Below are 24,199 nucleotides of genomic sequence, written 5' to 3' on the forward strand. Positions count from 1 at the left end.
TAGCTGTCTTATGAGGAGAAATTCGTCTTCAAGGAAACGAAGTAATGACAGGCTTTGATCTTCTATCTGATGAAGCTCAACAACATTTTCTGGCCGAATTCAAATAGCACTCGTCCCTCTGATCCAACATGCTAATTATTTCCTTCTTTTCTCAGAGTTAATGGATCTTTGCAGCCACTCTAGTGTATTTTTCTGAGCTAATTAAGACAAAGGGCATACTTATAAATTGGAAAAAAACAACCCTAGTAAAAAGGAACGATTAACAAGAGAGGCCATCTGTCAGTCGCAGACAGAACAGACTTTATTTTACTGATGAGTGCTGAGAGACGATAGCTTTGGGTTTCAAATGATGGGGTTTGACGTGATATGAGACTTTTCAACAATTTGCAATAACGACCTTTTCTCAGAACCCACAAACTGTCAGGTAATAACGCGTATCAGGTGAGAAGAGGCTTTCTTTTGGCGCAGGTGAAAAGTGTTACCCAGCAACCAGCAGGAGTCCTATCAATAATGAGCACAGAAGTATCTTTGGAGATCTTCTCTCCTGCCTCCCTTGGCGAAAAAAAGGAAAAAAAAAAATACCTGGTTTAGCTTGCTGCTACTGGCCCCATGACCCCACAGACAAACAACAGCCTCATTCTCCTCGCCGCTGCTGACCTCATTGTCTCTTTGTGAGGGGAAAATCCAGAGTTGCATTCTGTTAAATGGCAAATCAACAGGGACGGACCTCCATCCCTCCACCGCCGCAGGCTTACAGAAGAACAAGAACCACGCTGCGGCTTTTAAATCCGGACCGTACACAAGGAAATCATGGTAGGGAAAAGAATTACTACACTTTTACGACATTGTTGCTCCATCTGATTAGTGTGTTCCTAAGATCAACACATCTCTGATATCTTTCTGTTTGCTATCTCAGTTTAGAAATTGTTTTTCTTCATGTGTATCCCTTGTTTATACTATGGATTGGTATTTTATTTTACTCTTAAATGTACAGCCAGGCCAAAATGCTCTCAACTTATGCCCATTCTGCTGGACAAAAGTGCATGTTTACCTACTAAGAAGAATTATAACACCAGTGAGGGACTTACATACACCAACCATGGGCAGGAAGTTAATCGATTTTGGGCTCTTATGAGAACAGGTTTCAAGGGTGTAATGACTGTACAATAAATAGGTTCAATGATTTCTAAAAACAAGATTTGGATAAGCAAAATGATGCATATAGGCTTAAATTTATACATTACATCACAGTTCCTCATCACATTTAACCTGGTTTGCTTCCTAGAATAGCATTGTCCATGTATTCTTCGAGTAGCTGAGGTGTACTGCACCGGTACAGCAGGCAACAAAAAAAGCCCGACAACATGATGGTGCCAACATCATGCTAACAATTGGTTTGGTGTCAATAAGTTATAAAGCCTTACTTTGACTCCTTTACACACGTCTTCACATTAAAGCAAAATAACTTATTCCTAGTCTCATCTAACCATAAAGGCTGTCTCCAGAGGAAGTATATCTTCATCCTCAGATGAGAAAACATTAGCATGGATGTTCAAGAATAACAAAAATCAACTCAAATCAACATTGTTGAATTTGGACATAACTGGGTGCTTTGACAGATCAATAATCCCCAAACTGGTTTTAGACTGGATAAAGTAGGCTAACATCAAGCTTCTGGAATAGCTTGGATCTCCACTAGCCTAAAAATGTACGCACCCCTCTTATAAGGCTGATTCTTGTCAGGAAAAGGACCAATTAAAGCGAACTCTACTAAATATGCCAAGAAGAAGAATTATGCCAGAAACTTGTTAACTGAAAAAAACATATGGTTTCCCTGAAACAGACATCTAACCAAGTATTAATAAGAATGTATGTATGGATTTGAGCTTGTATGTAATTTTGATCATATGCGGATTCGAAATGTATGAGAAAACTTGTGCATCCAGTTTTCGTTTTTAAAGTTTATTGAGGGAGCTGTATCATCAGTTCCCTCATAAAAAACAACAATGGTTCAAATGAATAATTAAAAGCCAGAAACAAAAAAAAGACATCCAGCGTATGCAAATGTCAAACCAGAACTGTACATGAGCGCAGCTGTTGCTGGATGTTTGTAGATGAAGTTTGCAGAAGTAATTGTCGGATATTGACTATGCATGTCCCATATATTGAGAGATGGGTTATAATTACTGCAATAAATTGCGCATAGAAACAGCTGCTTCGTGGTGAGATTGCTCAGTAAACAGACACCCAGGAGTAATAAAATCTGTCTGAAACGGGGGAAAGGAATGCAGCATTGAACTCAACATGCACCCAAGAAACAAAAACAGACAAGCCAAAAGCCTCTGTTATCTCATTATGCCTCAATCGCCAAGGAGACAAATGACACACACATAGACGTTTACCACCCTGACTGCCTACATCTGGACTGGTTAATGGTTGATAATAGTCAGCGTTACAGAACTCCTAATTAAACTTGACAGAACCTGACAGGGTGTCTGTTGCTCCGGAGCAGATGGTCAGCACGGTTGCCAAAATTTTGTCGAACAGAAAAGAGCTCCAAATGAGACTTGACGAGGCCGGCGTAATTCTTACAGAGTCTTGATGGAGACGCGTTATCGGTGATTGAAAATCCAGGGGCCGTCAGTCATTCCTTTCACTCAGAGACAACAGCAGGGGTCGCGCCGACCAGAGGGGTGCAGGGTTGGTTAAAGGGCACTCGTTCTACAACTCATGGTAAGCACCATTCAGGTGACCTTTATTGCATCATATTACTACAGCTGTTTGCATCACTGTCTGTAGACTAGTACTAAACGTACAGAGGTGTATCTTCCTCAAAATAGTGTCTCTGGTGTGCATGGTAAAAAGCTTAACTTCTGCCTGTGTTGGTTCTGTGTTTTCAGTGTGCCATATATCTTTACCAGCTGATATTGGATTGTTCCTTTCAGCTCACATAAGGGGTTCAGAAGGCAGCGATACTAATATTATCTGTTACCTTAGCTCACAGACTGGTGAGGCTGCTGGCAGCGGTGTGCGCAGTCGGACTCCTGGGAGGCTTACTAGTGGGTGTGTGGTTTCTAGGTGAGTCAATGTGCCTGAGAAATGATGACTAAATGAGCTTAGCTGGAGCACGGAAGTGAAAAAATACGTGTGCTAAAGGTCTCGTTAGTGCCAGGGAGACACAGTGCCTTGCAAAAGTATTCATACAAATGTCAAAAAGTTCAAATCCCGTTGCACCTTTTGTCAAATAAAAGCTCCAGCTTTAAGGATTTTTTTATGGGATTTTGTGTGATAGATCAACACAACGTATTGCATAATAATGCATAAAAGGATATGTGATTTCCAACATTCTCACAATTAAAAAGTTTCAAAAAGTATGGCATGCAACTGTATTCAGCCTCCCGGACAATGTTTTGTGGAGGCTCCTTTAGCTGAAATTACTGCCGCAACTCTTAGGGGTATTTCTCCAAGAGCTTAGCGCATACAGTTAAGTCAGAAAGGAACAAGGAGGATCTGTGAACATCTATTTTCAAGTGTTGCTACAGTTTCTCAAGTGGATTAAGGCCTGGACTTTGACTGGGCCTTTCAAACACAAGCATTAGGACAGTTGTATGGCTTGTGAGAAGATTATTTTTTTCACTGTTATTGCATATTTGTTTGAACGGTGTGGTTTAAGCATTCTGTTCAGACGCAAGAAATGAAAGCTTAGATTTCAACTGTGGCTGCCAGGCGTTTGAATCGTAGTAAAAGCTGCAGTGACTTGCAGTTGATTGGTTCTCCAGTTGGGGTTTTCTCTCATTTACATGGTTTCAGTGCATAAAATACAGATAAATGCGCTGTTGACCGCCTTGTCAATGAGCGCAGCAATTAGCAAACATAACATTCAAAGATCCAAGACTTCAGAGGTAAATGGAACGGAGCATAAGTAAACATAAGCGCTTCTTCCCGGTGTCATTCCCTTACATTTCTAGTAGCTTTGGGTTTAAGCTTAAACCTTACATCTTTTTGGCTGCATGTATTAATCAATAGCTTTACATCCCGAAGTAGCTTACAGTGGTTAATTTGCTCCATGTTTGCCTTACCAAAGTTTGTTCTGGGTACCACTGAAGATATCTTTCTCCCAGGGGATGGCGTCTCGGGATTATTTGCTGTGTTAGTTTTGCTCAACACATACAATAGCTGGCACACATTTACGTGTAAGTCAAAAACTTTGTTTCTATCGGACAAGAGAACTTTGTTGTACTTTACTGGGTTCCCTACTCAGGGTGCTTTAAAATGGACTTCTTATAGTGTTCTTTATACAACGGCTTTCTTTTTGGCACTGTTCCAAAAAAATTGGCACATTTTTGGAGAAGAAAACTGAGTAGTAGTTTTACCTCCTGAGTCGTGGATCTCTGCAGCTCCTCTAGAGTTCTTCAATTAAAATTTTCCTCACCCAGCCTGTCAAAGCCATAATGTCATGGTGGATCTGCGGTAGTGCCATACTTTCAGATGATGGATTGAACAGTGTCTTGTTGTTTTACATCTTATCTCTGCTTTACATCTCCTTGCAACTTTACTCCTGACTTGCCTGCTGTGTTCCTTGGTTGTCATAATGCTATTTATTCACTAATGTTCTCTAAAAAAAAAAAGACTTGCTCAGGCCTTCACAGAAAAATCCAACACAGCTGGACTTGCACTGGATTTTGTTTGGTATTAATCATTATATGACTGCCGTAATGAAAAGAAATAGTTTTTTTGTACTTGGTCTTACTTCCAACCTTCACTAGGTGTTTGTTTTTGTAATGGCAAGAATTTCCTCACAGGGATTAATAAAATAATTCTGATTCTGATAAGAGGAAACACGGTTGTGAACAAACACGTGCCATACCACACGATTTTACCATAAGATGGTATCTATTTCCAGCAATCAGTGGACATTTAACATTTTTTAGTTAAGTTAAAAATTTAAAAATTATGTATACCTATCACACCAAATCCCAATAAAAAATTATGTTTTTGATTGAAATGTAACAAAATACAAAGTTACAGGTTTATGAATACTTTTGTAAGAACCCACATGTACAGTCTCAGGGCATTGCTAATTTATTAAAAGCCTTATAAAGTCTGATAACTTTGTCAACATATTTTACAAGAGTAAACCGAAATGTATTATTCATGACCAATTCTGGGCGCTACACTTTGTTATTATTCATTTGCGGACTTATCTTAACATGGATGAACCTACAAGAACGTAATGAGGGCTGACACAGTTGTGTGGCCAATTAATTAATCTGGCACCAGTATAAAGGATATCATTATGCTTAAGTCTTCAAATGATTCATTATCCTCATTTTTATTTAAAAATCTTTAACGGGATGCAAAGCGGGAACTTGGCAGCAAATAAAAGCAGCCCAGATATTGTAACAAATGGGTGTAAAAATAAGGATCACTTGGATCGGGGTCAAGGTCCCAACAAATTGGAATATACATATAAAACTGCTTTTTTTTAAAACCTTGGTTTCTTGCTGCAGCTGCAGTTTTTGTTACAATATCACTTGCAAACTGGGGTTTTATCCTCAAAGGGTTGTTTTTAATTAGATTTTTTTCCTAACAGTACAATTTGATCGCAGCACAGATATCGCTTTGCTTTGAGTGGTAGTAGAAATCTAGAAGAAGGTTTTGCTGCTCGTCTTCCTCGGTGATGTTAAGACTCTGTTCTCTGCATTCAGTCAAACTTCTGCTGAGGCCGTCCTCTTCCCAAACTACGGTAGGGCTCGTGGATACGAAGGAAACATCCTTCTGCAATGTAACTGATGAAGTCTCCATATCCGACCCACGGAAAGGTCTGTTTTCCTCATCATTTCTTTTTTACCAGTCTGCTTCTCTATGCTTCATGGATCAACAGTCAGAGCAGGATTCTGCTGCAGCGCGGCTTATTACGTGATTCCTTATACAGGCCCGGACGTCACCTCTTGCATCAACAGAAGCTCAATTCGTATACAACAGCTGATTCTTGTTGTCCTTTGCTTCACTCGTGACAGAATCTCATTGACTGATGTTTAAGCATCACAGTTAATGTCCTCTCTGTGCCGACTTTATTAACGCAGATGCTTGTGATTTTCCAAATCACTACCCCGCCTCACTCGTTCATTACTGCTGACTGAGAGTTTGTCTCTGGAGGGATTTTGAATCAATCAGGTTCAGTGTTTTACAGAATCAGCCCGGAGAACTCTATTCTGGAGATCCAGCTGGGGAAGCGGCACACCTGGCTGCCGGTGTGCTCCGAGAGGTGGAACTCATCGTTGGGAACGCTGGTCTGCAGGCAGCTGGGTCACCTGAGGTGTGGCAGAACAATCGGCACAAATCCCAATGTATTCAGGCTGAAATCAGGGTCAACTCACTTGTTTATTTTTAACCTGCTTTCCAAATGTCCCCTTTTATGACATGATAAAACATGCTTCACCCCGAAATGTAAAGACAAAAAAAAAAATCATTCCCCTTTTATCGCATTTGTAGATTACAGCAACAATCTTTATTCTATTTTATATAATTTGATGCAATGGAACAACACAAAGTAGAATCCACAGTTCAACATAATTGTCCCTTAAATATATATGACAAGCATGGTGTACATTTGTATTTAGCCCTCTATGATCTGATACCCCTAAATAGGATTAACACCAACCAGCTGCCTTCAGAAGTCACCGAATTAGTAAAGTCTAAATGTATGTAATTTTTTTTTTCCGTATAAATCCAGCTGTTCTGTGAAAGCCTCTGAGGTTTGTTAGAGAGGATTAGTGAACAAACGACATCATGAAGAAGGAACAGAGCAGACAGGCCAGGCAGAAAGTACTTAGAAGATATGTCCGTCCATTTTAATCGACAGGCTGGGCAAAGAGCTCAACAACTAAATAAAGAGATCCACAGCTCAGGTGGAAGAATATGTTGATAGGACAAATATAAATTACATTTTTTTCAATTCAATTTTATTTATATAGCGCCAATTCATGAAACATGTCATCTCGAGGCACTTTACAAAGTCAAATCAATCATATTATACAGATTGGTCAAAAATTTCCAATATAAGGGAACCAGTTGATTGCTTCAAAGTCCCGACAAGCAGCATTCACTCCTGGAGAACCGTAGAGCCACAGGGAGAGTCGTCTGCATTGTACATGGCTTTGCAGCAATCCCTCATACTGAGCAAGCATGAAGCGACAGTGGGAAGAAAAACTCCCCATTAACGGGAAGGAAAACCTCCAGCAGAACCGGGCTCAGTATTAACAGTCATTAGTCATTCACTCTACAAACATGGCCTTTGTAAATGATTAGGACCAAGAGAACTGTAGTTGAAAGAAAGCTACAAGGCATTTAGAAAACACAACAAACTATAGAAGGTGCTCTGGTCTGGAAATCTAACAATGCACATCCTCCCAAAAACACCCAACCCCCCCACTGAAACGTGGTGGTGGTATTATCATGCTGAGGGAATTCTTTTTTTAGGCAAAGACATGGCATCTGGTCAGCGTTGATGGGAAGTTAGATGAAGCAAAATAGAGGAGGACTTGAGACCGGGGTGATTATCCATTCCATGGTTGTCGACATTCCAGCAAGACGACAACCATAAGCATGCAGCCAGAACTACAAATAAATGGTTTAGTTTGTAACTTATTCATATGTCAGAAGGGTTTAGTCAAAGTCCTGGCCCAGTTAAGAAATTGTGGCAAAACCTAAAAGTTGATTTCCACAGACAATCTTAATTCAGTTTGACTGAGCTTAAACTTTTTTGCAAAGTAGAATCAGCATTCAGTCTTTAGATGTGCAAATCTGGTAGAGACAAACCCCAAAATGTTTGCAGCTGTAATTCAAACAAAAGATGTTTTTTTTAACTAAGATTTAAATCATGGTACACAATGTTGATATATTTTTTTTAAATGCACATCATTTTCAATAAAAAAAAAAAAGATTTGTGCATTACTTTGTGTTGTTCTATCATATAAAATCCCAATAGACTACATTGAAGTTATTGGCTGTAACATGACAAAATATAAATAAAACTTCAAGAGGAGTGAATACTTTTGCAAGACAGTGTACGTTATACGTGTTCCTCCCACTTATTTTGAATGCTCTTTTATCATCAGACTGACCAAGCATAAAGGAGTGAATCTCACAGATATCGGGCCAAACTACACTAATGGTTTCATACAAATTACCTCTGAGCAAAAGAGCAGCCTGGAAAAGATGTGGCACTTCAGGTAAGGTGATTTATCTGACGCCATCATATTTTTACTGATGCATGACCAGTTTTAATTGCTAACAAATTGATTATGCCTCATTAGTTACTCGATTTAATTTCATTTAGGGAGAGCTGTATCACAAGGAAGGTTATCGCTTTGCAATGTTTTGGTAAGCAAATTAGGTTTACCTTTTGATTCAGCGTTTAACCCAACATTAAAACCTTGCGGTTAGTTTCTAACTCCGGTAAAATATCCCATGAGAACAGAGAGAGGCTACATCTCTTGCAACACTGTCTGATTAAAAAAAAAAAAAAAAGGTCAATCCTTCTCTGATAAATAACCTTTGTGCAGAGTGTGGGACGCGTGCAAAGCTGCCCAGGATAATAGGAGGAGTTGAAGCCACGCTGGGAAGGTGGCCCTGGCAAGTCAGCCTCTACTACAGCAACCGCCACACCTGTGGAGGGTCCATCATCACCAGCCAATGGATAGTAACAGCGGCCCACTGTGTGCAAAAGTAAGATTGCTGACCTTAACAGCGTTATAGGTCAGAGGTCGGAGCGGCTCTGAAGGGCAACAATCAGTGATTAACAGCTGTGCAGCGCTGGGGCACGTTTCCCTCTCATCACCGTCTGTTTTCCCGGTGAAATGTCAGCTACAGGCTACCTCAGGTGTCCAGCTGGGTGGTCTATGCCGGCATCGTAACGCGTAGCGCGGCTAAAATTGCCCAGCAGGCGGGTTATGGGGTTGAGAAGATCATCTACAACAAGAACTACAACCACAGGAGCCACGACAGTGACATAGCGCTGATGAAGCTGCAGAGGCCCCTCAATTTCTCAGGTATGTCCGTGGAGAAGGTTTGCATGCCGACACTGGTATAAATGCACGTGCACCATCAAAATAAATAAATCATTTTTTATTTTATTTTTTAAACAAGAAAAAAGGAGAAATTACTCACAGGTGTTGATCGTGTCAGCAACATTTACTGTTCCCCCGAGTGATTATTTGCATAAAGAGCTTTCACTTTACCTTTTAACGCTCTAGCAAAACCTCACACTAAAATACATATTTTACTACCATATACTTTACTTTGGGTTCATTTATTAAAAAGGGACTGATTGCAAGTGTTACATATGATTTTTCCCAAAGTAAAGATATTTTTTCTTAGGCATTAGATATCTTGTAAGGGAAATATCCTCACTAAAACATGAATGTAAGCAAGTAAAACATATAAAATAAGCAGATTTTTAAAGCTCATAGACAACTGCAGCAAAATGGGCCATCTCAGGATCACCAGGCATCCAACGCCACCTTTAAAGGCACACCTTTAAAAAAATGTAAATATTCCCAAAGGTTTAAAATTGGCATGGAATGGTGTCCCACACTGATCAGCTTATTAACTCAAAACACTTGCAAAGGTTTCCTGAGCCTCGATTGTCTTAGTCTAGGCGTGGAGGCTACTTGACAGATGTTCAGAAGACAGTCTGCAGCAGCTGGTTGTTCACAGAGAGCTGTATCCAAACGTAGTCACTGAAAGTTAAATGGTGGTGGGAAAAGGTGCATCAACAACAAGGCTAACCGAAGTCTTGAGAAGATTTTATCCAAGCATTTGCTGAAGCTTCATACGGACTGGACTGAGGCTGGAGTTAGTGCATCAAAAGCCAGCAGACACAGACAAATCCTATCCTGAAGCAGAGAAAAGGTTAGAACAGTCTTACCTTTGCTAATTGGTTTTCTAATTTGGGAGCCCTCTATCTTCCCTTATGTTGACAAGCTTTATGGGGATCCTGATTTAATTTTTCAGCAGGACTTGACACCATGGACCATGGCATTCCTGTGCTTGATTGGCCAGCAAACTGGCCTGACCTGAACCTCATAGAATATATATTTAGTTTTCTCTAGAGGAAGATCAGAGACAGCACACTCGACAATGCAGATGAGCTGAAGGCCGCTATCGAAGCAACAAGAACCACAGGCAGATCGTCTCCATACTACACCACTCAAATGAAGAAGTTCATAGAAAAGGAGACTCAGTCTAGAATTGATTGCATAGAAATGGAAATAAAACATGGAAATAAAAAATAAAATATCAAATATTGAAATTTTCTGAGACACTGAATATTATGTTTTAATATCGGTAAGCCGTAATCCCCAAAATGACAAGAAATTAAGGATTGATATATTTCACTCTATGTATTATAAATCTATACAGCAAATGAGTTTCACTTTCTGGAGTGAGTGGCGAAACATATTGAACTTTTTATGATATTCAAGTTTTCTGAGATGTAGTTGTAGACACTGTCTACAAGCAAAATGTGAGTTTGCTACCTGGATTGTTACTGGAACAATGTGCTTCCATAACAGACAAGAAAATAACAAAGTTCACAGTAACAAACTTCTATGATGCAGCCGGTCTGTTTCTTCTTCAAATGCCCGTGGATCCTGAACTCTGTGACATATCAGAATATTTTGAATAAAAATATGATGCGTTCAACCTGCAAATTTCAAACTGGTCACCACTGGCTCCTCCATCAACATGTGGCAAAATCAAAACGGACATGCAATCAACCTTCTTCCACTCCGTACAGCTGAACGGTATAGAAAACCTGCGGGTTGTGCTGAAAACAGGAGATCACAAAAGAGGGCCCAGGAGTCTGGATGGTAGAGATAGATTGTTTCAAGAGCAATGACCAAAGATCCCTCTCTTTGCATGTTCCAACTTTGCAAAATAGGAGAATGCTGAGTGAGTACCCATTGGACTGAACAAATGCTTTTAGTGTGAGATCTTGCTGGTGCGATTAAAGATACATTTATCTCAGTGTAACCAACAGTCTCTCAAACAACATTAATCAGAGCCTTTATTGTTAAAAAGTAAAATAATGTCCCCTCTTTTTAACTAGATACAATTAGACCCATCTGCTTGCCTCCGTATGACTACGGTCTCCCAGGTGGTACGCAGTGCTGGATTTCTGGATGGGGATACACACAGCCTGATGGCGGTGAATTGCTGCTACACACAGACCTACATTTTGCTCCTTAAACCTGTCTAATTTAAACATGGTGACGGATCATGACACTTGTATTGACAGGGAAGCCTTAAATGCATGTTTCCTCACGCAGTTCACTCGCCCGACACCCTGAAAGAAGCCCCGGTTCCTATAATAAGCACAAAGAAATGCAACAGCTCCTGCATGTATAACGGGGGGATTACTCCAAGGATGCTCTGTGCTGGATACACAGAAGGAAAAGTGGATGCATGTCAGGTTGGCTCTATGTACTGAAATGCTATTTATTTTTTATTTTTTTAGAGAGCTGTTAAGGACTTATGCTCTGTTGTTACATTTATTTCTGGTTGTAGTGAAGAGTCTCTGTATGTACCTTGTCAGGGGGACAGCGGGGGTCCTCTTGTTTGCCCGGATGAAAAGTTGTGGAGGCTGGCAGGGGTTGTGAGCTGGGGGACCGGCTGCGCTGAGCCAAACCATCCAGGAGTTTACACCAAAGTGGCTGAGTTCTTGGACTGGATCTATGACATGATTGAGGTAGAGACTTTTAACAATGACATATAGGGAGCTACAGTGCCTTGGAAGCATTTATGTCCCAACTTCAGTGTCTTTCATTGGGATTTATTGTGGTAGAGCAAGCCAAAGTAGCACAAAACGGTAAAGCCATTCAACTGTTCAAAAATGTCTCTAAAAATAAAATCAAAAAAGTTTGGATAGCATTTGTCTTTTGCCCCTTTTACTCTTACACCCCTTTATGAGATCCAGTGCAACCAACTGCCTTTGAAAGTCACCTACTTAACAAATAGTTAAGTAAATAAATAAATAGTCTACCAGCATTTCAATAGAATTACAGTCCACTTTTTGTTGGTCTGTCACATAAAATCCCAGTCAAATACAATGAAGTGTAGTTGTAACATGACAATATGAATAGCTCAAGAGGTATGAATAATTAAATACTGTTTTTTTACAGATTAAATCTGAAAAGTGTAGCGTGCATATGTATTCAGCCTCCCTCAGAGAATAGCTTTGTACAACAATGTTTTGCTGCTACTTCAGCTGCAAGACTTTATGGCTATGTCGGTACCTGGTTTGTACATTCTGAATATAAATTCTTTGTCCGTTCTTTGGAAAATAGATCTTGCTTACCCAGATTTTCAGGAGGGAGCACATCCATGAACAGTGATTCTCAAGCTTTGCAACAAATTCTCCGCTGGATTTAGGTCTGTATGTTAACTAGGTCATTTTAAAACATGAAAACCCTTTGACCTAAACCATTCCATTGTAGCTCTGGCTGTATGGGTTGGTCTCCTGCTGGAAAGTGAACCAGTCTCAAATCTTTTTTGAGTCCTCTTACAGTTTCGCCTCCAGGATTTCCCTGTATTCAGCTACAGCCATCAACCCTGACTAGTTGTACTGTACCTGTTGATGAAAAAAAAAAAAACATCTTAACAGCGTTATGATTCCTCCGTCATGTTTCACAGTGGGAACGGTGTGTTCAGGGTGATTAGTGTTCTGCCACGTCATAAATTGGACGTAACCCAAAGAGTTGAAAAATAGCATCTTCTTCCCCCGCATGGAACATGACAAACTGCAAATCCAACTTTTTAATGCCATCGTTAAGCTGTAATGATCCGCTGGCTTTTTGTCATACCTCTGTAAAGCCCAGATTTTGGGGGTGCGTTATTTACAGCTGCTATGCCATAAGCTGGTTGAATATGCTTATTATTATTATTAATTATAATTTGGTATTATAATTTAAATAATAAATCATTCAACTCAAATTTCCGCTATAACAAATATAGTTCAAATGGTGGTGATGTTAGCTATAAGCTTGTAAGTATTTATACCACTAATGCATTAGTTAATTTGCTGTTATGAACTCAATTTATGCTGGAATAAATGATCAGGTCGGACTGTTAACCGACCAGGTTTATCCAGCAGGCTGTGAGAACCCCAATGTAACTGCAATTAGAGTTTAAATCCTTATTCCTTATCACCATCCAATGATATTGTCTCTGTATTAATGTCAGATGTTAACTCCAAAGGAGGTTAGCTCTGATTTCTGAATACCCAGGCAACTGTGAATTGGACTGAACACAAAACAATGTCTATTCCGCAGTGGTTGGTTTTATTGAACCAAAAGCAATTCCCTGTTACAGTAATTCTCTGATTCAAACAACTTTGGAATTCTTACTCATTACTAAACTAAAACATGCAAAATATATATGTGGAAATAAAGAACAAAACAAAAATAAACAATGGATTAAAATGAGCGGTTAGCAGATCTTAACTTAACTCAAAGTTGTTTAACACCGCCCTCGAAACACCGGCATTTCACGTATCAGCATTGACAGACAGAACAGCTTCGGGAATCTCACTGGACGCTTTGATGTCTTACACAAAGCTAGTTCAGCTAAGCTACCTACAGTCCAGATACACGTGACCCTCCCAAGATGGCTGCTACGATGACGTATGAGGGGAGGTCCTAATAACGTAACCACGCTTACGCTGATGGGACAATGCCTCGTTTCGAGAGGGGGGGGGCTAACTAGGAGTTTAAAGCAAAGCCCGCGACTTGAGCTCGGACAAAGAAATTAAACTGATAAGGAGCGAAAAGAGAGAGAGGGGGGAAGCAGGGAAGAAGATGAAAAGAGATAAATCGGTAACCCACGGCGGGGTTCTTGATGGATCACAAATCAACACAGCAAATCAATTGTAAAATGCCTGCACATACAAAGAAAATGTTCAGCAAAATAATTCCAACTTCGTCGTGGAATAAAAGCATTAACCAACACCTACAAAGTTCTACGCCTGCCCAGGCACTTCTAAACACCCTGTTGGTGAGACAGAAATAAAAGGGGAGAGTCCGTTACTTTGAGTTGCCTCGGGGCTGGTCCGGAGCGCTCCCGAGTGTTGCTTTCTGGACGCGCTTCGTCGAGCGCAGTTGTCCACAGGCTGCAGCGGGACGGGGAAGAAGCTGCTTCGTTTCTTCCTCCGGGTTCAACAGTCGCTTTGTTGGCCAGACAAAAGCGGGGTCCTCTTCGATCAGTGGGAGATGCGGCGTCTCTCAGTCTTTTGATCAGAGGGAATTTAAAAGTACTTATTTAAGTCGACCTCCTGTTATAAAGCAGGGAATAACCGTTGCGTCGAAAAATCTCGGTCCAGCGAGCAATCGAACACGTGGCGTGGGAATCAGCTGTGTGTGTCTTCTCGGGTTGGCTAAAAGCCAGGGAAGAAGAAAGATGGTCGTGGGTGATCGGCTTTTATAGCCATCACTATAGCAACCTTATCTTGATCGGCGGCCATTTTGCCGTGTTGCGTGATGGGAGTTGGTGGCCATTTTGACCACATTGCATCATGGGTAACGCAGTCCGTTACGTCCCGAATTGATGCTGTTTCCTTGATCGGCGGCCATTTTGCCGTGTTGCGTGATGGGAGTTGGTGGCCATTTTGACCACATGAGTTGGTGGCCATTTTGACCACATTGCATCGTGGGTAACGTAGTCCGTTACCGCTTTCTGTCACGTCTGAACTGGCACAACATACCCCTCTTTAGCTTTGAAGAGTGGGATGCTGGTCACAGTCTTTAAAGCTACAACCAAGTCCATTCTGGCGTGACGAAAATCCGTTGTGCATGAGTGGAACAACCTAATAGTCTTTCTAGTAGTCCATTGGGATTCATGCAGTTCAGTTCATCATCCAAGAGGAGGAAAAACAAAGCATTCATTGTGCCTGGGTCAGTGACCTAGCCTGGGCAGGACTAAGCTATAGCTAGTCATTTCTATTGGCTAATAAGGCAACAATGAAGTAATAATAAAAAAAAAAAAAGAAATGCAAACTTCACAATCACCATTGTCAATACATTCATTGGTCATCAGGTTTGAACTTTGAACCAAAGAAAGGAGAGAAGGAAAGAGGGAAAGGAAAGAGACAGCGGTTCGTAGTCTAATCAGCTTATGGCCTTCAAGGAGCTGGTGCTACGAACCTGGGAGCGACTAAGGTGAGGGCGTCAATCCTGGTTTGCAACTGTTTGATCTGCTTGTATGCTGCATACGCCATCGCGGTAGTGATGGCCCATCCAAATACAAGGAGAACCACAATAATGGTCATAATGTGAGTGTCGGTCGACTCTGTAGCTCTGGGGAAGCGAAGCAGAGGGACCGAGCTCAACTCTGATGGAGTGAGACTGAATTTAATCAGCTGGGTGCCTGCAAGTAAAAGCTGTCTTTCAATGCCGACATCAATGCTGAAATTGTATCCCTTAAAGACATCTATTATTTCAATCTCTGAGTCATATTTATCAACGTCAAGGTGATGCAGAACCATGTTTCCAATGTGGACTGGAGCACCTTGAGGTGGGGAACAGAAAATGGTTTGGTTGGGCAGTTTTAGTCTAGTAACTGTGTCATGCTGCTCGTAGGATAACAGGGCTTCTGCCTCTGGGGTGCTAACGAGCCAGCGGTTACCTGCCCGCTCAATTTTGGTTTCCACACCTGCATCTTTAAGGGTCATTCTAGCCTGACAGTTTTGTTCAGGAGATTCATTAGACCACACAGGTAATTGGTAACGTCTCTGATAAATGGGTTGCTTGGGCATACCCAGTGGATGTCTTTGGTTTTGGTACACAAATCCAAATTAGTGACTAAATAAAGTTTGGGATCAGCATCATGATAGGCCAATATTGAGGGAGTTTGTAGGTGTACGTGGGTCTCACCTTGCCAAAAACCGACATTCAATACTGATTCAAACCTATACACATTAGCTCTTTCAATGATGGGAAGGTTTAGCATAAATCCTATCTCCAAGTTGTCAGGATTTACAAATATTGGAATTGCACTACCTAGGCTGTACGCCAGGTGTGTTTGTGGTGGTTGCAGTGTTTCACTAGAGGCAGATTTGAGAACCTTTTCAACCAAATCTACTGGTACCAGGTACGGAGGAATCCGTCCTTCAGCAAGGCTATTTATGGATGAACTAACCTCTCGAGTGAGGTCCTGCATTAAATCTCTAACAACCTGAGTATACATCATGTCATTCTTTACCACTTCTGTGAGCGTTTCCAAAGCAATGCATGGTGTTATGGCTGAGTGTGAAATTATAGACGTGAAGTTATGTATGGACACTTGCTTTATTAGTGCATGTTTAAAGTGTCCTGATTGAACATGCACTTGTCCTATTTAATGCTATGCATCGTTCTCTTCGGCGGGGGCGGAGTTAGGCTCCGTTCCCTGTGAGGAGAGTTTAGTGGACGGTTTAGTTTGGTTCGCCTGAACCCATGTGTACTCTGGACTTTGCACGCTGGCTTCTAGGTTCTTTCGAGGCCACGCGAAAGTCGTTCGGAGACGGTCTTTTAAGTCAGTGACGCACTGGTGTGCAGTGTAGACGGTTGTCACACTGACGTCTTTGAGCTGGTAGATGAGATTCAGGGGAAGTGTCCTTTGTCTTCCTGTCATCATCTGGAAAAGTGTCACCCCTGTGGAGCATGGTGAGGTAGAGCAGACTAGCATTAGGACCAGGGGAAGCTTTGTATCCCGGTCCCTGTCATGGCTGCTGGCATGTTCCTTTGACATGCTGGCCACGGTGCAGTTCATTTGCTCCACCTGTCCGGATGACTGTGGGCGGTAGGGAATGTGGAATTTAACTTCCACGCCCAACATGTCAGAAAGCACGGTCAGAATGTTTGACGTGAAATGCGTTCCTCTGTCCGAGTCAATGGACAGGGGAAGGCCCCACCGGCTGAAAATGTGATTTGGCAGCAGGGCTGCTGTGGTGACAGCGGTGTCATTCGGTGCCGGCAAACATTCGACCCATTCTGTGAAACTGCCTGTTATTGTCAAAAGATATTTGTTATCTCTTAACGATTCGGGGACTGGACCGATCCAGTCAGTCTGCAAATGTGACCACGGAAATATAACCCCCCTTTGCTGAAGCAGGGCTCGGTTTAGTGGTCGTGTGGGTTGTAACTGGCTGCAGGTTAAGCAGCCTTGTACATACTCCTGGGCCGTTGAAGGCCGGGACGTCACCCGTTGGGGAGTTTTCAGATTAGCTTTGCAGCTTTTGTGTTCTCCTACTGGTGAGTCATGGACGTGTGTCAGTGTGATCCCAAGTTCGTTTGAATCTTTGGGCTGAATGGGCTGAAACTCATAAAACAGCTCCTTAAGTGCTGTTTCCTCTGTTTCAGTGGTCAGTGCATCAGCTTTTTCCAGCTGTTGCATGATTTCTGTTTCGAAGCCAGGGTAGGGCTCAGTGGGTGAGTCCCGGTCTCCTGGTTGATTTGGTGCTGGTTCTGTTGGGTTGGTTGTTATCGCATACACCAACAGATTTCCTTTAGCTTCAAGCGTTGCACCACAAATGGATCCAGCAGGCCGAGCTTCATGTCGCCTGATTTGGATCATGTTGGAAGGAAAGGCAAACACGGTGTCTGGAGAGTCCTGTCTGCCAGTCAAGAATAAGGGCAGGTCTCCGATGACGGGAATGCTCAACTCAAAGTCGTGGAAAGAGCTTTCGATGAGCACCCCAAGAGGTTTCTTCGCCACCACTTGGATCGGCATGCGAGTTGGATTCTCCACTAAAAGGTAAGCTGAGCGGTTGTTCAGCTCAAGCAGGGGTGTGTCAGAGGATTTGGAAATCGGCTCTGTGGAAGGCAGAAATGGTGCTAAAAGTTCTTTGGGCTCCTCAGAGCATGTCACCTGGTTGATAGGGACGGACAGTCCACTTCCAGAAGTGAGGGGCTTGGGAGTCCCCACTTGGGCCCAAAGATGACCATGATAGCAGTCAATGAGTGGGGCTAACCTGTTCAACAGGTCCTGACCCACAAGAAAAGGTTCTGTGTCCAAAGTACATATGTAGATGGGGTGCACCAGGGTCATGTCACGGAAAGTGATGTCTAACCACGCCCGTTTGGTGATGCATGACCGATCCTGAGTGTAGCTAGTGATGCCCACGTTACAGGTCTCCACCTGGAACGGTTTCCCAAGAGACACCATAGCTCTGGTCACCTCATCAAACAAATCTGAGCACATTAGACTGATCTCGGAACCCGTGTCTAAAAGAGCATTTGCAGTTACACATCCTCCGATAACTGTCGAGCAGTATAAGCGGTGTGCATTTTCATGATGGTTTAGCTCACCTAGAAACCTTAGAAAAGTGGCTTTCTGATCACCTGCTGATGGGATCTTAGAAGGTTGTCGGTGAATTTTCGGTTGGTCCCCCCCCTTAATCAGATAAACTCTGTTAAAGGGGGAAGCCTGGTCCACGCCTAGTCATGCTGGCTGGGGTTTTGGGCCTGGCTTACCTGGAGGGTCGACAGGATTGGATGGTGGCTGGTACGGCTGCGGCGCGATCTGACGCACTGTTTCGGCGAGCAACCTGCGAAAAGTCTCCTCCATCTCCTTTCTCATTGACTCCTCTATGCACAGGTTCCAGCCTTTGTGGTCATGTGTGCTTTTCGACCTTTCCGGCCTGTCAGCTTGCTTACCGTATCGAGCTGGATCCGGCCTGTGCCATCTTTGAAACCTCTCACCTTCCATGCTGCCATGCTGACCTCTCCTATCCTGAGAAGCTTTCTTCTGCTGCGGCTCAAAACCATGTTGCTTCTTAGGACCAAATCTAGTTTTAGGTTTGAAGGGAGGCATCTCATGTCCCTCCAGACCTAAACTCTTTTCTGGTTTGGCTCGAATCTGCAGAACCTTTTTATCACTATCGGCTCGTTTGTTGGGCCGGGCACGTGTTTCCCATGCCACCTGCGCATATTTCCTGATTTCCTGCATGGTAAGTTTCTTGGTTCTACAATGCATGGTAACCTCATAACGCACGCTTTCATGAAGATTATGGAGGAACAAAGATTTGAAAGTGTGGTCTTCCTCCAAGCCGGGAGCATTTCGTCCCTGAAAGTAAGCAGCCCGCAAGCGACGGTAGTACTCTTTTGGTGCTTCAGTTCTCTTTTGCTGAATTGCAAAAGCTCCAAGAGTTGCAGAAGCTGGGTCTGTAAACACAGAATATTCTTCTCTTAAAGCCTGACAAAGAGCTGAATAACGGTCACGTGTAGCTGGAGGGAGGCTTTCTATGAAAACATGGACACTTCTGGACATGGTTTTCCAGATAAGCTTCAACTTTTCTCGAGCTGAGGGGCTATATAAGTCTAGCAGACAGCGCTCTACCTCTCTGAGATAGTCATCAATGGTGGATTCTGTATTGCTAGGATCAAAACGCTCTATGTCTCGGGCCAGGGACTCAAGTTGACGCATCCGCAGTCCCTGTTCAGGGATCGGAGCTGGTCCATCTGAGTCCTCTCCTGACGACTCTTGCCTGTGGTAACCACGGTGGGAGGGAGGCTCCAGTTCTGACCACCTACCTGGCATCGGCGGCCGTTCGTGGGACGCCGGGGGACCCCCCCTGTCATGAACTCTTGTCTGTGGACGCAGTTCAGAGGAGTGGGGTTCACCTGTGTCCCAGGAACGGTGCTCTCGTCGCCCTGGTGGGGGGAAAAGATCATAGCGAGTCGTGTCAGGGGTCAGGTGGGAAGCAGGTGTTTTCCCATGATTCACATCATGTGGATCTGTCCTGATTGCCACCGTAAGTTGTTTAGGCATTTCTTTCCGTATCACACTGCTATATCTGTCCTGACCTTCGCTTACCCTTCGCTCAGAAGGCGTCTGAGGGCCCAGTTCATCCAATGTCCTCCAGGTGTGATCTCCATGTTTTCCTTTGGAGTTCTCACACTCAGATCCTTCTGTCTGCAAGCTAATGTGATCCTCCTCTCGCTCCTCTGTGAGATGACAGCTGCCCTGAACACTTGTCTGTTCTAGCTCCCTAACTCTTTCCTCAGCTGCGATCCGCATCTCAACCTCTCTGTTACGCAGATCGGTCTCTAGCGTTAACCTTCGGTGGTATAACGCAGTTAATTCACCCAAAACATCTGCTACCAATCTACCCTTAGGCTTGCTCTGGACCTCCTCCACCAATTCCTGAATTCTCCTCTCACAGTCCTCTATGTTAAACTGATTCAGACGGGTTTGTTCGTCCGGTGTCATTTTAAGCAGTGAGCTAATGACATCCTGGGCCTCCATTCCAATGGAATGGTTTGGACCTTCAGCTCCTTCAGACCTAAACACTGAGGAATCTTCACTATCCATTCTGTCAGCTATGGATAACAACACAACAGGTAACAACCTGTAGTTTAGCTCAGCGCTAAACAACAGACAACAAATAACAACGCTGTATTCTAGCTTAGCACTAAGCAACAACGCATACACTTTAGTTTAGCTCAGCGCTAAACAACAACTGCTAACACAACCGTTAAGTGGCTTCACTTTAACTGTTAACAGCAAACACGCACTATGACTCACTTTACTGCAGTAAGTGGGTTCAAATATGTGCGTTTAATTAGGCTGCGCAGGGGAAAATCAACCCTGCGACTTACAACTCCTTTGTTTTAGGAACGGTTAATATGCTTGTTTAACTTTGAGAATATTAACTTTGAGTGACATGGACCACTAACCTTTCGGCCAGTAATTAAGTGATAAAGCTGTGGCTTTGTTTGTGATGTAAGTTATTTCAGAACAGGTGCTCTACACATGTGTGGAAAATAGCAAAGTGTTTTGGAGCTACAGAGGTGGCAAAGAATGACAGTTAAAAACCGCTAAATTGCAACCTTAGTTTCAAAATCACAGCTCAATTTTGACCACTTATGGTGAGCAGAAGGGGATAAAGGAGGAAAAAAAATAAAAAATAAAATAAAAAAAAAATATGAATAAAATAAAATTAAAAAAGACAAAAGGCGTAACCGTAAGGTAAGTTTAAAGAAACTGACTTTCAAAACTGTCCCTCCGGGACACTGAGCGATCTAAGGTGTCTTTAAAACCGTGACTGCAACTACCTATCCTGGCCACCAGATGGAGGCAAGGTCTCTCTTTTCAAAGCAGAACACGACACAGACTCTGATTGACAAGTAGCAGACGCTGGCTGCTGTGTATTTCAATCTAGCTGACTTCCAGTCCAGAAATCAATATTCAAACCTCAGGTTAACAACCTCAAATCACCACAAACACGTATATATTTAGTAATGATACCTCCTTAATCAATTATGACTGAATAGTCCTTTTGGCAAGGTGAGCAGTCAAAATGCTAGAATATGGATTGTGTTCATTAAATTCATAAGTTGCTGGTTATTCGATTTAGTCTAAAGGAACGCCAATAAGTAGACTCCAGCCCACCCAGGGACGCCAATTTATGCTATGCCATAAGCTGGTTGAATATGCTTATTATTATTATTAATTATAATTTGGTATTATAATTTAAATAATAAATCATTCAACTCAAATTTCCGCTATAACAAATATAGTTCAAATGGTGGTGATGTTAGCTATAAGCTTGTAAGTATTTATACCACTAATGCATTAGTTAATTTGCTGTTATGAACTCAATTTATGCTGGAATAAATGATCAGGTCGGACTGTTAACCGACCAGGTTTATCCAGCAGGCTGTGAGAACCCCAATGTAACTGCAATTAGAGTTTAAATCCTTATTCCTTATCACCATCCAATGATATTGTCTCTGTATTAATGTCAGATGTTAACTCCAAAGGAGGTTAGCTCTGATTTCTGAATACCCAGGCAACTGTGAATTGGACTGAACACAAAACAATGTCTATTCCGCAGTGGTTGGTTTTATTGAACCAAAAGCAATTCCCTGTTACAGTAATTCTCTGATTCAAACAACTTTGGAATTCTTACTCATTACTAAACTAAAACATGCAAAATATATATGTGGAAATAAAGAACAAAACAAAAATAAACAATGGATTAAAATGAGCGGTTAGCAGATCTTAACTTAACTCAAAGTTGTTTAACACCGCCCTCGAAACACCGGCATTTCACGTATCAGCATTGACAGACAGAACAGCTTCGGGAATCTCACTGGACGCTTTGATGTCTTACACAAAGCTAGTTCAGCTAAGCTACCTACAGTCCAGATACACGTGACCCTCCCAAGATGGCTGCTACGATGACGTATGAGGGGAGGTCCTAATAACGTAACCACGCTTACGCTGATGGGACAATGCCTCGTTTCGAGAGGGGGGGGGCTAACTAGGAGTTTAAAGCAAAGCCCGCGACTTGAGCTCGGACAAAGAAATTAAACTGATAAGGAGCGAAAAGAGAGAGAGGGGGGAAGCAGGGAAGAAGATGAAAAGAGATAAATCGGTAACCCACGGCGGGGTTCTTGATGGATCACAAATCAACACAGCAAATCAATTGTAAAATGCCTGCACATACAAAGAAAATGTTCAGCAAAATAATTCCAACTTCGTCGTGGAATAAAAGCATTAACCAACACCTACAAAGTTCTACGCCTGCCCAGGCACTTCTAAACACCCTGTTGGTGAGACAGAAATAAAAGGGGAGAGTCCGTTACTTTGAGTTGCCTCGGGGCTGGTCCGGAGCGCTCCCGAGTGTTGCTTTCTGGACGCGCTTCGTCGAGCGCAGTTGTCCACAGGCTGCAGCGGGACGGGGAAGAAGCTGCTTCGTTTCTTCCTCCGGGTTCAACAGTCGCTTTGTTGGCCAGACAAAAGCGGGGTCCTCTTCGATCAGTGGGAGATGCGGCGTCTCTCAGTCTTTTGATCAGAGGGAATTTAAAAGTACTTATTTAAGTCGACCTCCTGTTATAAAGCAGGGAATAACCGTTGCGTCGAAAAATCTCGGTCCAGCGAGCAATCGAACACGTGGCGTGGGAATCAGCTGTGTGTGTCTTCTCGGGTTGGCTAAAAGCCAGGGAAGAAGAAAGATGGTCGTGGGTGATCGGCTTTTATAGCCATCACTATAGCAACCTTATCTTGATCGGCGGCCATTTTGCCGTGTTGCGTGATGGGAGTTGGTGGCCATTTTGACCACATTGCATCATGGGTAACGCAGTCCGTTACGTCCCGAATTGATGCTGTTTCCTTGATCGGCGGCCATTTTGCCGTGTTGCGTGATGGGAGTTGGTGGCCATTTTGACCACATGAGTTGGTGGCCATTTTGACCACATTGCATCGTGGGTAACGTAGTCCGTTACCGCTTTCTGTCACGTCTGAACTGGCACAACACAGCTGTCATGTTAACAGATTCTCTCACAAGAGCTATTGAGCTCTGCAACTAATCAAGAGTTACCACGACCCTCTTGGTTGCTTCTCTGACTAATACTCCTCCTGACTGTTTTTTTTTCGGTTCAGGTGGATGACCATGTCTTGGGTAGCTACACAGTTGTGCTATTCCCCTCCAATTTTTGGATGATGGGATGAAGAGCTCTCCATGAAATGTTCAAGTCTTGTGATGTACGTTATTTGGCTAATCCTGCGAAACGTCACCACTGCTGCCTTCGTGACCCGCCTGGTGTGTTCACAAGCCTTCGTGACGCTGGCTCTTCCCTACTGTTATCTAACAAACATCTGAGAACCCCTACTGAACAGTTACATTTATATGGAGATTAAACTGCACACCGGTTGACTCTATGAATGAAGTGACTTTCAAAAGCAGTTTACTTGCACAGGATTTCATTTTAGGCTATTGGAGGAGAACTGAATACATGTGCAAGCCACGCAGTTTTTCTGTCATTCATCATTTTCCTTGCATTTTATTGACCATGCCCTACTCTCCTTGAATAAAACATAAGATCCCCAAAAATGCAGAGAAGATTGGATCTGTAGTCTGGGAAAAAAAAAAAGTGCAGGTTTTGAATGATTTTGAAAGGAGCCGTAAACCTTGGCATGGTTCACATCACTTGACGCGTAATAATGGTCGTCACACTCTCTCATTGTAATTTATTGCGGCTTACTTACAGTTAAACGCAATTGTAGTTTGCACTGACTGCTAATGATCCCTCTCTGTCTTTGCAGAGTTACTGAGGACGAGACACGCAAAAAAAGAAGAGGATTCTGGCAGATTGTTGTTTGGGATGTTTGAAAACTATAGCTATGTTATATTTATATTTTAAATGTATGTTAACTG

The 24,199-nt window shown here is 42.6% G+C and overlaps 1 protein-coding gene across 2 annotated transcripts; it reads left to right on the forward strand.

The window, feature by feature from the left end:
• Positions 1 to 727: 727 nt before the first annotated feature.
• tmprss5 (transmembrane serine protease 5) lies at positions 728 to 24,106 on the forward strand. Of its 2 annotated transcripts, XM_012882050.3 has the most exons (13): positions 728 to 813; positions 2,595 to 2,733; positions 2,998 to 3,078; positions 5,709 to 5,822; positions 6,184 to 6,319; positions 8,121 to 8,234; positions 8,342 to 8,385; positions 8,568 to 8,730; positions 8,869 to 9,053; positions 11,114 to 11,212; positions 11,334 to 11,476; positions 11,600 to 11,752; positions 24,088 to 24,106. In XM_012882050.3, exons 1-13 carry the CDS (start codon positions 811 to 813, stop codon positions 24,094 to 24,096), a joined length of 1,383 nt encoding a protein of 460 aa, XP_012737504.2. In that variant the 5' UTR covers positions 728 to 810; the 3' UTR covers positions 24,097 to 24,106. The 2 variants fall into 2 exon arrangements, with proteins under 2 accessions (XP_012737504.2, XP_036005530.1); XM_036149637.1 differs by lacking the exon at positions 2,998 to 3,078.
• Positions 24,107 to 24,199: the final 93 nt, after the last annotated feature.

This window comes from Fundulus heteroclitus, chromosome 18 (assembly GCF_011125445.2).
Source record: "Fundulus heteroclitus isolate FHET01 chromosome 18, MU-UCD_Fhet_4.1, whole genome shotgun sequence".
Lineage (NCBI taxonomy): Eukaryota > Metazoa > Chordata > Actinopteri > Cyprinodontiformes > Fundulidae > Fundulus > Fundulus heteroclitus.